Source organism: Podarcis raffonei, chromosome 4 (assembly GCF_027172205.1).
Source record: "Podarcis raffonei isolate rPodRaf1 chromosome 4, rPodRaf1.pri, whole genome shotgun sequence".
NCBI classification, from domain to species: domain Eukaryota; kingdom Metazoa; phylum Chordata; class Lepidosauria; order Squamata; family Lacertidae; genus Podarcis; species Podarcis raffonei.
In genome coordinates this window covers 30,326,650-30,344,434 of record NC_070605.1, presented here as the reverse complement: position 1 = coordinate 30,344,434, position 17,785 = coordinate 30,326,650, and the positions used below count along the sequence as shown (strand labels likewise).

The window sequence follows — 17,785 nt, the reverse complement described above, 5'->3', positions numbered from 1 at the left end:
GAGGGATTGTTTGCTAAACCACTCTGAGAACTGTAGCTCTGGGAGAGGAATAGGAGTTCACAGCACATTAAAAGTAAGGTAAAGGTAAAGGGACCTCTGACCATTAGGTCCAGTCGTGACCAACTCTGGGGTTGCGGCGCTCATCTTGCTTTATTGGCTTCTGGGTCATGTGGCCAGCATGACTAAGCCGCTTCTGGCAAACCAGAGCAGCGCACGGAAACGCCGTTTACCTTCCCGCCGGAGCGGTACCTATTTCTCTACTTGCACTTTGAGGTGCTTTCGAACTGCTAGGTTGGCAGGAGCAGGGACCGAGCAATGGGAGCTCATTCGAACTGCCAACCTTCTGATCGGCAAGTCCTAGGCTCTGTGGTTTAACCCACAGCGCCACGGTGTGACAATTATCTTTTGTATAATTTTGCTACTGCTGCCTTTCTTGTTTACCTGGGCTGATAGGAAAGTGTGTTACTGTTTAGGAGAGAGGCTGAGGGCCAAATCAAATGTGTGGGTGGCAGATCTTTATACACGGATCTGTCCCGATTGTGTAGGGCCCCGCATTATAGTGTTGGGTCCAACATTAACAACAAATGGAACCCAACCATCCACTTGCCCTGCTGGCCTGTTCCTTGTGAATAATTGCCGTTAGGCTCAGTTGCACTGTGGAACTAATATTTCACACACACACACACACACACCACTTTTCAACAATGCAGTGTATTCTTTGCCATATCGAAGTCTGAATGTTAGTATTGGTGCACTGCTGTGTATGTAAGCTAGTGCAATCACATGTCAAGATTCATTAGACTCTTGTTTCTGAGAACGCCAGAGATGGTCTCATGGGGAAACGCTTACAATGCTTTTGTATTCAAACTTTTCTCAAGTTTGACAGCAGTAGACTGAAGTTCTCCCTCACCCTCTTGGTTGTTTTCCCTCTTAAAATAGCATTGACTGACCTACCATGAGCAATTATGCTGGCTATTTTTTTTATAACCATGTTTTCGTGTATTTTGCAGTCCAGAGCACTCACAATAGTCCTGCGCTATTGTGCACATTCCACACTGATTACTAGTCAATACATTTTCCTACTAAGACAATTGCACTCAAAGGACATGTCTGTGTATGTTGCTTCCATCAGTTTAAACTGCACAAAAGCACATGGGAGTTTTTTGAGATGTGATTATTTCTAAGCAGCTATCACAGGCAAGATTGCCTTTGCAGCTTCAAGATGCCTGGGGCATATTGTTCTTAGTATTGCATACCAAATGCTAGTATGCTTTTTTTGCACTAACTGAATTGTGCTATCCAGATGCAATATGGATACTAGCTTAAATAATATCCTTGGCCACACGCTATCCCTAAGCACGTTGCATAGAAATTGGGTACACTGATTTAAGACTTAACTTCCATAGAAGTTCTCTTAGGATCACACATTTAGATATCTATTTAGATATAGGACTAGTTCACACATGTGTCCATGAAATCTCATCCTAAGCCTTTACTTAATACAAAAAATGTGTACTATATTAGTAGTAACACCTTAATCTTGGCCTGGTGGTGTGTCCCCTCCCATTTCACTGAATTGGGGTAGGTACCAAACATTGGCAAAATTGTTGGCTGCACATTCTGTCCTTGGCACCCATCAGTTTGGCTTTAGATGAAGCTAAGCTGTTTTTCTGACTGGGTTTTGGGGGAAATAGCTTAATCTGAGGTAATCCATACCAGTTTGGTCCTAATGCAATTCACAGAATAAACACCCCAAGATGGTATCGCTTCTCAAACATTTCCCTCACACTCTCCAGCTTGTTGCTTTACATCTAGGTCACATCACTCCCCAAATCTCTACTTTAAACTCTGCCTTTTCTGCGGAGGGAGGTGGCATCACCCATTTAACATCTTGGACTGAGCCCCTTAATCCTTCTTAATAATAATAATAATAATAATAATATCTTTATTGTCATTGCCCCCTCTCGGGGACAACGAAATTACTTGACTGCTCCATAAAAACACTAATTAAACAATACAGTATAGTACAGCAAGGAAGATTAGATGACTTTCAAAGTCCAGACTTCCCATTGAGGGCCGAGATCGCTCTGGAGAAGAAGCTGTTCTTAAGACGGCTCGTTCTTGTCTTCATCATCCTGTATCTCCGTCCCGATGGCAGGAGCTTGAAGAGACAGTGACCAGGATGCGATGGATCTTTTACTATGTCCAGTGCCTTCCTATGGCACCTTGTGGCATAAATCTGCTCTAAGGTGGAGAGTGGGCAGCCAACAATGCTCTCTGCTGCCTTAACAACTCTGCACAACCCCATCCTGTCCTGGATAGTACAGCTTCCGTACCACACACATAAGCCATAAGTGAGCACGCTCTCAATGGCACAGTGATAGAAGGCAAGCAGCAGTTTCTGCGGAAGATGGTTTTTCCTTAGAATTCTCAAAAAGTACAGTCTCTGCTGCGCCTTCGTCACAAGCCCCCTTGTGTTGACACTCCAGGACAGATCCTCTTGTAATTCAATGCCCAAAAATCTGAACGTTGTTACCCTCTCCACACAGACCCCATCAATCAAAAGTGGCTGGACATTGTTCTTCTGTCTCCTGAAGTCCACCACAAGCTCCTTTGTCTTCCTTGTATTTATGAGCAAGTTGTTAGCTCTGGCAAATTACCTAGGTTATCCCCTCACCAGGAGGCTAGCCTGGCCTTTAGCCTTGCTTAAATTCGAACACTTGGTGGATCCAGGGGTTAGAAGGGTCTGGCACCCATCTTAACACCCCAAACTCATAACAACATAATGCCTGAACATCTTGCTCGCTCATAATATGGATGATTTTGATTTGGATGAAGGCAGAGGTTGACACATGTGGGTGTAAAAGGGTTACTAAATTATGGCCACACCTCTTTTGCTGATTTTACCATGCATGGTATTCATATCCCATTCCAATACATGTGCTATTAATCAACTGGCTCTTTTACCATTTTAGCAAGCCAAGCTAAAAGCCTTAGTCATATGAAAAGGCTGTAATACTTCACCTCTACATTCCCTTCATCTGGAAGGCATGCCTTTTCCATTTTAATTGGAGCATTTTTTCATAATTGCTCCTATTTAACATGATTATTTTGTCAAATCACGGGATAGCTTTATAGCCATATAATAAGCCCGGGAGAACAACTTCTCTGACTGTTGCCATCTGCAGTGATCACAAGAGCAGCTTAGGAAATATGGACAGTCTTTAGAGTAATGGGATACATATGGTAGCACACAATTATGTGTGGCTGGATTCAATTAGTGTTGTACAATTACACAGTTTTATTGCTTAGTTAAAACAGTGAAAGCACTACATAGTGGGTAATTTGCACTAATCCACATCTCTTTAATTGCCCTTCAGGGCTTAAAGGAAAATAGAACTTGTAAAGAGCTTACTTTCTTAGTAAGATGAGCTTTAAATGATCATCTACATTCTTTGCTCTTCGCAAGGCAGACAATTAAAATATTACCGCTTTACATTGAAGCCTTATTTTTGTCTTTAATCTTACTTACCAGGGCAGAGGGAGCATGTCCCTGTGCCCACTGCTTGTTTACTTGTTTTCAGAAATGAACTGAAGAGTTGGGTTTTAAAAAAGAAAATAAACCCTTACTTGTAAAAAGCTCCAGGGAGAAGTTATATATTAAAAAAAATAATGCATCCCTGGATTTTTTTTAGTTAAAAAAATCCTGGTGAAATGATAAATTGGTTCTTTTAATAGACATTCAACAAACTTAATGTTTTAAGTTCCTGAACACTTTGCAAAATAACTTCCCCTGCCCTGCCCCACAATAGAAACACTGAAAAAATATGCCTGGGGTTGTTTATTAAAAATAAATGTTGTATTCTGCCTAGCGTAAATTCAGACACTGAGGTAGCTCTGCATTCTATGTCCTAGTCACAAAGTCTTTACAAAGCCTAGTGCACAATCCCTAATTAAAAATGTCATTGAAATATAATTTATTGCTGCCACTTCAGCAAACACTTTCTTAAAGATTCATAAACCAGATGTGCCTAGCAACTCACATTTTTAATAATAGAGCAATTCCATTTTTAAATATCCTCCTTCCCTACCCATATTCTTTCTGGCTTTGTTACAGCCAGTGTGTGCTGAGAACTTCTGTTTGCTGCTCCTTTTCGAAGACAAAATTCCAGTTTCATGAGCTCACTGAAACCCAATTGAAGGGGGGGAATAGGCCTCTGGATGCAAAACATATTCTCAGAATATGTATTTGATGCTACGGTGTGTTTGTATTGCTGTGCAATTTACATGTAGTTTGCATTTCACAAATAAGAAAAACATTCTTTCTCTTTGCCACGCAACTTGTAATAAGCTTTGGTGGCTGCCTAGCTCACAATTTAAAGGGTAAAGAAGTGTTGTAGAAAATCTGAGACAGGAGGCAATTTTATTAATAAAAACAAATTCCCTCTGTGGTCAATGGCCATTGAAATGTAGAATAATGGATCTGGCGGTGCCTAATGGCATGAATTCCAATACTCAGCCAAAAGCAGATATCCATAAGTAGTAGGGAGAAACCTGCTTGGCCTATACTTCATTCTCAGCCACAATTTCTGATAGAAAAGTGATGACCAAGCTGGAAGTGACCTTCAAAGATCCTTCTGCCTCATAGAGTGAACTAAACTGTCCAATCTGCTCTTATTAAATTAATATTAATTATGAATACTGAAGGATTGTACCACCTGCGTGGCAATAGATTGTCTCTATAGCAACTATAGCAACCTGTTTTACATCGCTACAGTAAGGATACTGTGCTGTTTGTTCAATTTAAAGCTTCTGGCTACTGTTTCATGTTTATTAAGTGAAAGCTAAGTTCACGCCAACCCCTTTATCACTCTCTGTTCACCTCTGGCTCTCACTTCCCCACATCTGCTGTGTTCAGGCACGCTTGGGGACGGGGGACGAGGGCCTTCACTGCCACAAGCACAATGGAATAGAAGACTGACTGTTAAGGGAAAGGGAGATTCTTGCTAGAGGGAACACACTGAATCGGAAGAATGTTTGTTTAGGTTTATGAGCACCAAGATGGGAGCAAGTCACTGAAGCTGGGAGATTTTGGACTGGCCACTATCGTTGATGGACCTCTTTACACCGTCTGTGGGACACCTACTTATGTAGCTCCAGAAATCATTGCAGAAACTGGGTAAGATGGTTTGTAACACATTTGGTATGAACAATTAAATGTATTAGTAATTTGTAAATTAAATCTTGAGAAGAACATTGACAGGTTAGGGCCAAGACAACAATCAAACATTTATCAAGTTTCTAAGATAGTGTTAATGATTGTTGCTGATTACTGCTGTTTACAATCTCTCTTCCTTCATTTTATATCCTGTTTCAGTTAGTGCCTGGTGTGCAGAGCGACTATCATCTAGTGAAAGAGATCCATATTCTTCTCGTTAATAGTGGATGTCCATTTGAATATAAATCACACTGTACTTGAATTTTAATATTTTAGATTTAATTCTTGCACTTCACTTTCTAAAATGCCATGTAAAATATAGCTATTACTAAGACAACGCTGTGTAATTTAATGATGCTCTTTGCCATGGCATCATTTTCTATTTGCTTTTATTTTGCACTATTGATCACACATTCTTTGTAATATTAATCATAATCTCTTGTCACTTGTAGATATGGCCTGAAGGTGGACATCTGGGCAGCTGGTGTGATTACTTACATCCTGCTGTGTGGTTTTCCTCCATTCCGTGGGTATGGGCAATGCTGTTCTGTTCCCCTTTTAACAATGCACTTCTGTGCTATTGGAAACCCAAATGTTTTTTCTCTCCGGGTATAATGCTAGCTGCTCTCCCCACCCTTCTCCTCCCCTGCTGTGTGAGGCAATGTAATTTACCTAAACAGTATCATGATAGGTGAGATGATAATATCATAGGTTTATTTTTATTTATGCAATTCATTGCTGGTAAAAAACAAACGAAATAAAAATGATGTTCTTCCGAGAATTTAAATATTATGCTGTGCCCTTTTAGAATGGTATAAAATGTATATCAAATATATGTTTACTAAAAGTAGAAGTGCAGAGCCTTGCAATTTTCAGATATAGTCTGATGAATTAACAAAGGCAACTGTTTCTTAGGAGCTTTCTTTCTTTCACATTTTGAATACATGCTGTTTGGTAGACTCTGCAAAATGGGAGAAACACATTTTTCCTCAAGCACTGGGCTTTAAAAGCAGAGTCTTGCTGTTTCATGTATTTACTTTATCTTTTTCCATGTGGTGGGAACTTAACACTTTTGTTTCCTTACCGTGTAGAAGTGGAGAAGATCAGGAAGTCCTTTTTGATCAGATTTTGATGGGACAAGTAGACTTTCCATCTCCCTACTGGGATAATGTTTCTGACTCTGCAAAGGTAAATTGTGCTGCTTTGCTTTTTCCATATCTTACTGACAGCTCTCTTTATAAGCCTTCTCAGGGAGCCGATTGTAAAGTTTCAACTGGTGCAGATCAAAAGTTTTAACTAGTGCAGATGAAGATGCTAACCCAATGTGCTGCAGAAAGGAATGAAAAACAAAACTGCTGATATCATAATGCTGTTTTGCGTGTTCAGACCCAGAGACCTCCCCCCTAAATAAATTCCCACATGACTCAAATTTTAGTTTTGGTTTTTGGCAGAATTTAGGCCACAACTTTATTGATTACAGAAGGTGAGTGGTTGTATAGGCTCTGGTTCGACTAGTTCCCTGCACTCTTGCAGGCAGCGCTGACCCAGGGCACCAGCATAGGTCAGCCAAGGGTGAACACCTGGGAAGGTGAAAAGCCGGGTGCAGACTCTGTTCATCACCCAGATGCCCCCCTGGACTCAGGTACGGGCGCAACCCCCTCTCAGGGTTTGACCAAACCATTTGAGTCCCTGGATTCCTTTAACGGAATACCCTTCACATAGGGATGGCGAGAGCGTTCTCCCATCCCTATCACCTGAACCAGTGCCTATCCGCAACCTTACAAGTTGTGACGATTTGCTACACGGCAGGCAAAACCCAAATGGCAACAGCCCATCAGCCAAGTGGGGAAATTCCTGCCGTGCTCCTGTCCCAACGACAGACGACACACGACGGCATAGCAAGGTCAAAGCACAATGCCCTAAAAATAGGTAGAGGTGGGCGGGTGTTCCGAATGCATGAGCCGAAAGAGGAAGCTCTGGGTCACGTGCATGGGTATAAATAGGTCCCTCGATCCGTTTGGACTGCGCCCCATTGGTCAAATTGAACCCAACATCGAGGGACCTACCAATGGGGTGTTGTGGCTAACCAATCAAACCCACCCACAGCACAGGGGGTCAGTCTCCAGGTCTCACCGTAACACGTGCCCTCTTTTAGGGAGGACACAATATACAAATCTATGGTGCGACCGCATTTGGAATACTGTGTACCCCTCACCTCAAAAAGGGTATCGTAGACTTGGAAAACATTCAGAAAAGGCCAACCAAAATGATTGAGGGAAAAGAGTGACTCCCCTATGAAGAAAGGTTTCAGTATTTGCAATGTTTTAGTTTAGAGAAAAGGCAAGTAAGAGGTGGCATGATAGTAGTTTATAACATTATGCATGGCATGGAGAAAATTTCCTCCCCTGTCTCCTAGCATTAGAACCTGTGCACACCCAAGAAAGCTGAATATTGAAAGATATAGGAAAGATAAAAGGAGTGCTACTTCATACAGCATATAGTTAAACTATGGAACTTTCCATTTCACAGGAACTTATTACTATGATGCTACAGGTAGATATAGACCAGCGATTTTCGGCTTTGCAAGTCCTTGAACACCCATGGGTTAATGTAAGTAAATCTAAAGGCTAACAGCTTTATTTTAACATTGCTATCTTTAAAAAAAAAATCATTTGCTTGTGAAGTCTTTTGAATTGCTGTTTTAGAAATATGACACATGCCACAAGTTGCTGCCAACCTAGCAGTTCGAAAGCATGCCAGTGCAAGTAGATAAATAGGTACCGCTGCAGCAGGAAGGTAAACGGTGTTTCTGTGTGCTCTGGTTTCCGTCACGGTGTTCTGTTGTGCCAGGAGCAGTCTAGTCATGCTGGCCACATAAAGTGGAAAGCTGTCTGTGGACAAACACCGGCTCCCTCGGCCTGACCTGAAAGGGAGATGAGTGCCGCAACCCCATAGTCGCCTTTGACTGGACTTAACCATCCTGGGGTCCTTTACCTTTTACTTTAGACCTAGGGTTTTATACAACAAAGTTGTCCTGTTAGCACAAAGACCTCCCCTCCCTCTTTCCCCCCTTGCCCCACCAAACTGTTTACCCCCCCAAAAAAAGCTAGAGATGTGCTTTATGGCCCTTAACCAGTACAGTGCATCAGTACGCTATTGTTTATCATAGGACACACACACACTTCTTTGGATTACAAAGCAGGATGTTACTCCTATGTTGCAGAGATACTGGCGCAAAGCTTTAAGTATCAAGATGCTGGTCAGTTGTTGATGTACATATGTCCAAAATACCTGGAAGTGTGGGGCAAATCTATTTTAAAGGGCTTTTTTAAAGACTTCAGCCATTATTTACAAGAATATGAGTCTATGTTTCATACGGCACATTGAGGGGGAAGGGGGAATATTACTGACTTGTGGATGACCAAAAAATGCAACCCATTTGTAAGAGTGACTATGGCAATCCACCATGAGCAATCTGTCTTTGTATCCTGTTTATTAATTACACATACCATGAAATTATTCTTTTTGGGGGGATTCTCTAGAACTATTTTAATAGTGCATGGAAGTACCCAGCAAGTCGGTCTTTTAAGGCCTTACTCCTAGGCCAAGTCTAGTCTATGTAGACTGTTATTGTGTCAACTTCAGGCATGTTGAATTAGCCAACTGGGTAATTCATGAATACCGTACAAAACTAGAATGGTGTAGCAATTGGCAACCTTCAGCACATAACTTCATGATATTAGAAAGTTAATCAGCTGCCTCCAAGCACTTTTAGATCTTGTAAATTGCAGATTCCCAAATAAAACAGTTAAAACTAATAGGTCCTAATAATTAATATATTGTTAAATACAATATGCTAGTGGTCTAGTAAACGTCTCCTGAATTGTCCTTCAGCTCCTCGTAGATCATAATTCACAAATGCTTGTTTTTGCTTTGCAGGATGATGGCCTTCCAGAGAATGAGCATCAGTTGTCTGTAGCTGGAAAGATCAAAAAGCATTTCAACACAGGCCCCAAGCCCAACAGCACAGCTGCTGGAGTTTCCGTTATAGCAGTAAGCATCTGCAATACAATGCTTAACTTTTCTCCCTCAACGTCTGTATATTGGGTCTGTGCTGAGGAGATGGCACCCAAAACTCAGCAGATAGTTATGCCTTTAATGCAGTATAAAACAAAACTTCAATTATCCCATCTTCTTCCAGTTTCTTCATCTTGAGAGCCATATCATCACCCAAGGATATTAGGCAACACACACTATCCTATATATTTCTGAAAATCAATCCTTCAATGGAGAAAATCCAATGTGCATTCACAAATGTGGCATTTAAGCTTGTGATCATTTACTTTAAAATTGTTTCCTGGATTGGACTGTTATAATACTTACCTGTAGCAAGAGCAAAAAAACCCAATTCGAAGCAGGAATTCCTTACACCAAGCACATAGAAATCATTGTGTCAAGAAATACAACTGCTTCCGGAGTAGCAATTTTTGCCTACACCAGCTGACACTGAAATACTGCACGGATTAGCAATATGCAACCCACTGCATTGGCTCCTAAAGCCCTGCATGCTGTCGCATGTATACAGCTGATCCATGGAGCATTCTATGTGCATGATTGGCAGCCGTACAATGTCCGCACCCCCAAAACTCAAGATACTGATACTGGAATGCCTAATATGGTTTTAGGACTAGGCCCTAATTTTTCCATCACAGTCTGATAGAATTATAGGAGCGTTTTAATAACCTAAATGAATCTCTCATTTTTTTAAAGACACCCAAGAGAAAAAACTTCCATTTTCATTATAAGATACAAATCTATGTGCCCATAGATTTTATTCAGTGTACATATCACTTTTTGGACACAAGCTGGCTAGCTGCTTCCCTCCAGACATGAATCAAACTGGCTGGAGATTTAAACAGAACTCCGTACAAAGCTTCTGGTAGCACACATGGTTTTTTGTTTTGGTTTTTTGCAATTCTCTGCAGAAGCCCTGTTAAAATCTCAGTTGCACATAACAGCACAGATGAAAATGTACCAGGCTTCCTCGCTTCCTCTTCTTCCAACCATAAATACAGAAAGGCCAACAGTAGCTAACAGGGTTATCATTTATCTATTTCCCACAAACATGCACAGAAGTCATTGGGTTTCCCTAAATTAATATCACTGAGCGGTCACTGGGTTTGTTTGTTTTTTAACATGCCCATCTTCTTTCTTTACGTCTGCTTGTGCTTTTTAAGCTTCCTTTCATAAATGTGCCTACTAATCATGCTCCAGAAAGAGCCATCAGAATGATGCATCGAACATAATAACCATTGACCATACCAGATTAATTGACATTTGTTCCCAGCTTGGATAAAGTGCAGGTGGAGCCCCTTTTTGTGTAGCTCTCCCACTTTCACGGTTTTGGGGAGTTTTTTTGGCTTGGCCCTTTTGGGGTGGATTTTAAGTCGGCATGAATTAAATTCAGTTCGTTTGGCTCAGCCCATCTTTTCTGGATGCTTGCTCCAGAGTTATTTGGTTTTGCAAGTGTTTGTCCCTCCCCTCATCGTCTCCCACCCCACCAATGATTTTATTTCTTTAGCTGTTAAAATTGAATAAATAATCCCTGCCTCAAAAATGGAAGGTAATCTTTCCCTCATGCTTTCCTTAGGTTTGGTCACTGTTTTTATTCATCTCATTGGCTAAAAATACAGTCAGCATTTGCTTTTTTAAAATGTTCCATTAAAACCAAAGCGACAGTAGCTGTTTCCCACAACTAAAACATCCCATTATGTGCATTCGTCATATGAAATATCAGGTATGTTCTCAACTGCCCAGCTGAAAACCTTTTCAATTGGGCTGCCAGCACGCTTGTCCATGAGAAGCACTTGCTCAGGTCCTCTACATGAGGGATTTCATAGCTTTTCAAAAGCTCTTTCAAAATGCTTTGCCAGCTCCTTTTTCACCCATCCTTCGCCGCCTTTATTATGCTTATGTTTATTTTTTGTTTAATTTGCACCAATTGCACTGGAAACTGATTGCTTTAAGTAGTTTTGATATTTTAATTGAGGAAAGACACTGCAATGCAGCTTCTCACCGAAAACCGAAAATGGCATAGAAATAGAATGACATGCAGATCTTTGTTTTGGTTTTTAGCGCTATATTGGCACCCTGTCTGTTTAGTACTGGAGATTGGCGTTTTCCTGCTAGTAATTCACCACTGTGATTTATCATGAATGTGCACACAAGCCCTGCCACTTCATCTAACTTTTCCAAAAACGCAGAGAACAAATTTCCACCATGCATATATAAATGTGTGCTTGTTTGCTTCTTTAAAAATATTTATGATTCCCCCTGTAATAGTAGACCTCTAAAGAATTTGCAACAAAATAAAATACGGAATAACACACACCATAAATAAAACAGTAGAGTGTTAAAAGTGACCTGGTACAATCAACATTCCAGAAATGCTTGCAGAAATAAGAAAGGTTTTCACAGCACGCTGTGTGCTTTGCCTCTTCTGGCAAGGTATTTCATAATATAGGGGGTCCTTCATCGAATGCTCTCTTCTGAATATAGAGAGATTTGATTTCTGTGGTGTGAGACACCTCTAAAAGCTAACAGGCAAGATAATGCTAATAAACCCACACGTTCCAGTGCACAGTCTCAGCAGCAATAAAATCAGAGTTGCCTGCAACTCAAAAGTTAGTCCCATTGAGGTCACCTTTCCTCCTAGGAAACTAAGTGCTGGCGTGCTGCCTAAATCCAGTTTTTGTAAGGCCAGCTGCTCAAATTAAAATGCAGTGGCAGATAGGCTTTAAATCAATTATAAGATAGCATTTGGTATAATTCTTAACTTAGATACTCTACAAGTGCCAGAATTTAGTGTTAAGAAATCTTAAGTTAATTGACTCCCTTTTTTGTTAAAATAGTTTGAATGTACAGTAAACATGAGTGGATGAATACAGCATGCAAATGCTTACAAGGTTTGTGTACGTGTGTGTCCAATTTAGCCTTACAGGCATTGGCTTCAAGGAAGCATACAGGAAGTGGTGATGTCCCAGACTTAGATGGCTTTTAAATGGGGAAACCAGGAAGGTTTGTGAAGCTCAGTAGCAACTGAATATGATTACAGCTTACATTGGATCATCCTTGTGTGCTGGATGCATATGTAGCACAGAACACACCTCTGTTCTTATTGAAAGGAGGGCTCCTCTTGAAGCCAGTTGAGGCTGGTCCAGCCATTTCTTCTTATCATGCAGTCGAGAGTGTGGCCCAGGCTGTTGGATTCAAGAGTTGCCCTTGGAGAGCTCGGCAAGGAGGCAGATGATGGAGACAAAACTAGAATTAGTAGGACTTGATATTGGCTTTGGCACCTCCTACTGTTGGTCTTCCTGTCTTCAACCCTATCAGTCCCAATGGGCATCAGCCAACACTGCTTGAAGTGAACCAGAATGAATAAGCTAGAAGTGAACAGGTGTTCACAATGAAGGATATTAATTACAGTGTTTAAATCTGCCTTTACTTGTGGCTTTAGTAAAGACACATTTTGATCATGCCTCTCAATTCCCCCTCGAAGAACAAGAAGCATTTTGCCCAGTGAGGGTTACTCATTGAAAATGAAAGGTAATTGACATTTCTTGCAAAGTGGTAATAGTCACGTATCTCTTGTACCCATATGCCAGGGTTATTGAACCAGGGGGCATCCAGATGTAACTGGATTACAACTCCCATCACCCCTGATCAATGGCTGGGGCTGGTGGGAGTTGGAGTCCGGCAAACTCTGAAGGACCACAGGTTCCCAATCTTTACCATTTGCCATTTGAAACATTGAAAGAAAAAAAAGGGCGATGAATTCTGATGATAACTTGTGGTGTTAATATGTAGGGCACTTAGCTTTTTCGTGCAAATAAATGTTTGGTATCAGTGGTAGTATTGCAGTGCATTTTTAAATGATGCTGCACTTTTGTCTGCTTCCGTAAGTTGTGTTGAATTGGTTTTACTATAGTGTTTTCCTAATTTGGTGTGTTGTAGCCAGCCCTGGGATTGTATGATGAAGGTCTGGTTAGAAAATCTCCTATAAATGAAATATGTTGCCAAATAGTGTCTTTCAGACCTGAGAAGTATGAATTTTATACAAGAGGCCTGCAGCCACGGCAGTGCTAATCTTTTGTTATTGATAGCTTTACATAAAACAAACATATAGTATTCTCTCTGCGGGTTGTAGTTGTGATTTTATAGCTACACAAGAGAGTAAGCTATGTCAATGAATGCTCCTTTCTTCTCTATGTTGTTTACCCTCCTAAGCCTGAAAAATGCTTTTAAAAATACAAGTAATTGCTTCAGGACTATAAATAGGCTTTCTATCAACTTGTCACTGTTTTCTTTGAGTGTTTCAAACTAGTGGCTTCACTGCTGCCTGCCAGAGTCTCCGTTCACTGAGGAGAGCCGACAATTATGGCTTAACTGAATACAGATGTCTTGAAGAAGTTGTGGTAAAATCGTGTTGCCCCACAGATTTGACTAGCAACACTTTTCCATTTGCAAATTAATACACACAAGTGATTTTTAATTTTTAAATAGATAAACACACAATTTAATGTACTGGCCAAGTATAATTCAATTTGAGTTAAAGTTATGAGTGCTAACATGTTGAGTCGTGTGTGTGTGTGTGTGTGTGGAGACACAGTTGTCTCTCTCTCTGTGTGTGTGTGTGTGTGTGTGTGTGTTGTCATCCTTGAGTAAACAGAAGAAAATAGGCTAATGATAACATTCTGCTTAGTTTAACGAAGCTCCTAGGTTTAGCCGTGGAAGCAAATATCAGCTTGAGCTTTGCAAGAGGCATATAGCAGTGCTGAGGGAGAAAGGTGAAAGTAGGATGAAAAAAATGGCGTCCTGCCTGGAAAATTACTCTGATTGCAGACTGATTCAGTAAAATTGGAAGTTTGATGGGATTAGGGCTTCAAATGTATTACCAGGAACACCAAATAAAATGTAAATGCCATTTTGACAGTGGCTAATTGGAAAGGCCGAACTCTCTGCAGAGCATGAGCTGCAAACTGCATGAATTTGTCTTTCCATACTTAAGTTGCATCATGCTACTATGAACCGCCCCTCTCAAAAAAAACCTGCAATCCTATGTACACTTATTTGAACTTGGGGGTATTTCCTTCTCAGTAAAGATACACAGGCTTGTTCCATAGGACCTACTACATTAGACATATTTAAATCCCATTGCAAGAGCCCCTGGTGGAAACACCGAGGAAGTTCTGCCGGTTCTAGGCCCAGAGATGCCAAGAATTGGAAGCCCCAGGAACCATACCTTGTACTTCAGCTAGCCACAAATTTCCAGCCAGACCTGAAATGATTAGAGGGTTAGGGAAAGCCAATGGACAGGGTGGGCCTAGTCACCTCCAGGAGCCTCCTCAGAGAACCCTTCAACCTGTTTGCACATGTGGTGGTTTGCCACATAAGGCAACAGTGCAAAGATCCAAGAATTCTTAGTTCCCTGGCAGCCTCTGATATGTGCAGATCTTCATAAATTGGGCATGTCCTTCTCTTACTCTATGAATGTTTTTACACATACACATACTCCCATGGTACATCAGTTAGTATGACATGAATGAGGAAGCCTCTTAGTGTGTAGAGCTCTAAGAGCACCAGAAGAACCTGCAGGATCAGACCAAAGGTCCATGTCGTTCAGCATCCTCTTCTCACTGTGGTTAACCAGAAGCCCATGGGAAGCCCATAAGCAGAACCTAAGGGCAAACAGCTGTGATTTCTTGCACTGATATTGAGAAAACTGCCACCTCTGATACTAAGGGCAGTGCATATCTATCATGGGTAGTAGTCAATGATCGACTTATGCTCCGTGGTTTAAAGCTATCCAAGTTGATGCCTATCACTGGCTCTTGTGAGAGTTCTGTGTGGCTTGAGGCAAGTATGTTTAGGAGAATGCTATAGAATCATAGAATTGTAGAGTTGGAAGGGACCCTGGAGGCTCATACAATCCAACTTCCTGCAATGCAGGAATCCTAGCTAAAGCATCCATGGCAGATGGCCATCCAACCTCTTCTTCAAAACCTCCAAGGAAGGAGAGTCCCCTAACTTCCGAGGGAGTCCGTTCCACTGTCGAGAGCTTCTGCTCTCAGAAAGTTATTCCTGTTGTTTAATCAGACTCTCCTTTATTGTAGTTGAAGCCATTGGTTTGGGTCCTAGCCTCCAGAGCAGGAGAAAACAAGCTTGTTCCCTCTTCCATGTGACAGCCCTTGAGATATTTGAAGATGGCTATCATCTCTCTCCTCAGTCTCTTTTCAAGGCTAAACATACCCAGCTCCATCAACCATTCCTCATAAGGCTTGGTTTCCAGACCTTTAATCATCCTGGTTGCCCTCCTCTGCACATGTTCCATCTTGTTAACATCCTTCTTAAATTGTGGACACAGTACTCCAGGTGTGGTCTGACCAAGGCAGAGTGGAGTGGTTCTATTGCTATTCCTTCCCTTGATTGTGACACTATACTTCTGTTGATGCAGCCTAGAAGAGCATTAGCTTGTTTTGCTGCTGTGTCACCTTCTTCTCTCATCTTAAGCTATGAGTCAGTCTTAAAATATACCATTGCAGAAACAACTTAGTAGCTTCAGTAAAGGTTCTTGTGTTTAAGTGAGCCATGTCTGCAGCCTTAATGAGTTGTTAGTGCAGCTGTCGGCAAGTGAAGAATTTTTAGTGGACTAATTATTTGTCTTTTAACTGATTAATTCATCACATTTAAATAGTTTACATGTTACAGAAACCTCAAAGGTTGCTCTCTTTCTTTCTTTTCTGAGATATTGTAGCCCAAAGTAACATACAATGTTACAAGCAAGGACTAACACTCATTCATTCTTGGAAAGAAAGGCTACCTTTAATATTTCTTTCCTATTGCCAAAACCAACATGGTCTCCAAAATGAGCACACACATCCCCTGAGCCCCTGCTGATTTAAATTAACCCTCTCTAGTTAATTAGCCAAACAAGCTTGAGTTGATTAATTCACCCATTAAAGCTTACAATCCTTCATTCTCAAAATGAAATCAATGTGTTTCAAGAACCATTTATTTTGGAGCTTTCTAACGTGTACATCAGCCTGCAGGCACTTAAGCCAGTGCACACATGAAAGCCAGCCTCAGCAGTCCACCCAGCACCTCCCAGCTAGGGATAGGGGAGGAATCTGACTCAGTTTACATTTAAAGCTGAATCAAGCATATCCACATATTCTATGCAAAACAATGTGAGAACCAAAACACAGCCGTCCTATGAAATTCACACTTATCCAGATTATGCAATCTGGTTATCCAGCCAAAGAATGTTTACAAAAAATGCATGAATAGGGGGAAAGAGTAGATAAAAATGAATATATTAGTGAAAATAATGTCCAAGCATGCATTATATTGGGAGAAATTGCTTGCACAAAGTGTACATTAGTCAAAACGACAAAAATAACGGGGGGGTGGAGGCAGCTTGTAGGTGCACCACTCATTAGAAGCTGGGGTCAGCATGGAGAACAAGCTGTTGTTTAGGTGTCACTCCTCAAATATTACTTGGTTTTCAGCTTTCCTCCAGGTCCTATTTGCAATCTGTTCCTTTAGCCTATTTTATTTAAAGTAACAGCAGCACTGTATTTAGCAAACAGAGAAAAGGGGTGTGTGAGTGAGAGGAAGAGATGTGTGGTCAAATGTGTCTCCCCATTACAATAATTCAGAAATTCAAATAGTAATGCAATATTTTGATTTGAAACTCCCTGGAAGGTTGGCTATTGTGTATGGCAAGTGCATCACACAAGTGTGCCAGTAGGTGGCAATCATAGATCAGTCTAGGATATAACGCACGCATAATAAGGGCCTCATATTTTCAGCAGGAAATGTTCAATCATTTTGGATGTTTTAAAATATTTTGCATAAGACTAAGCACGGGTTAATGAAACAAAATAAACAAAGCAACATATTAACTTATGCCTTGTGTGGATTCAGAGTCAGGGTGTGTGCTTCAATAAGTAAGAATCTGGAAATGTTTCAAACTGCCTCTTGTAATATGAATTCTAAACATTCAGCATTATGTCACCACATTATACGTCTAATGAGGGAAACAAAAATAAATATAGATTTAATAGATTTCCATGTAACAATTCTAGCATTATAGCATTCTCCAGTATTAAACTGCACATTGTGCCTTTCTCTCTCTCTGAAGAACTAAAACAACATTTAATTACCTGTTAAGTAGTGACCCACCTACGTGTCAATTCGCTGTGGAAAAGTTAGAAAAATAACACCTCTATTTTTTTTGCTAACCCAGCCTCCGTACAACTGAAGAAATAAACGGAACATGTGCTTCCCCACCCCACCCCCTACACATGTACCAATATACTTCGCCCTACAAAAATATTAAATTAAGCTTACAACTTGGATTTCAGTACAAGTTAGTAAAGATTTTACAGTGCAACTATTTATTTACTCCTTTTGCCTCATGTGTACGGTACAGGAATATACAGTTATTCAGGACTCCTGAGTATCCCTTGTCTACAAGATCTTTTTTTTAAACAAAACCCAAAAACC

The 17,785-nt window shown here is 40.8% G+C and overlaps 1 protein-coding gene across 4 annotated transcripts in view; it reads left to right on the top strand.

Annotated features, from left to right (window-relative positions):
- The window catches only part of DCLK1 (doublecortin like kinase 1), a 207,411-nt gene that overhangs the window by 176,436 nt on the left and 13,190 nt on the right, over window positions 1-17,785 (top strand). For all 4 annotated transcript variants that reach the window (XM_053386045.1, XM_053386044.1, XM_053386047.1 and 1 more), the window contains 5 exons: window positions 5,046-5,179; window positions 5,671-5,748; window positions 6,310-6,406; window positions 7,748-7,828; window positions 9,158-9,271. In XM_053386045.1, coding sequence (XP_053242020.1) covers window positions 5,046-5,179; window positions 5,671-5,748; window positions 6,310-6,406; window positions 7,748-7,828; window positions 9,158-9,271 — 504 coding nt within the window. The remainder of the gene's footprint in view (window positions 1-5,045; window positions 5,180-5,670; window positions 5,749-6,309; window positions 6,407-7,747; window positions 7,829-9,157; window positions 9,272-17,785) is intronic.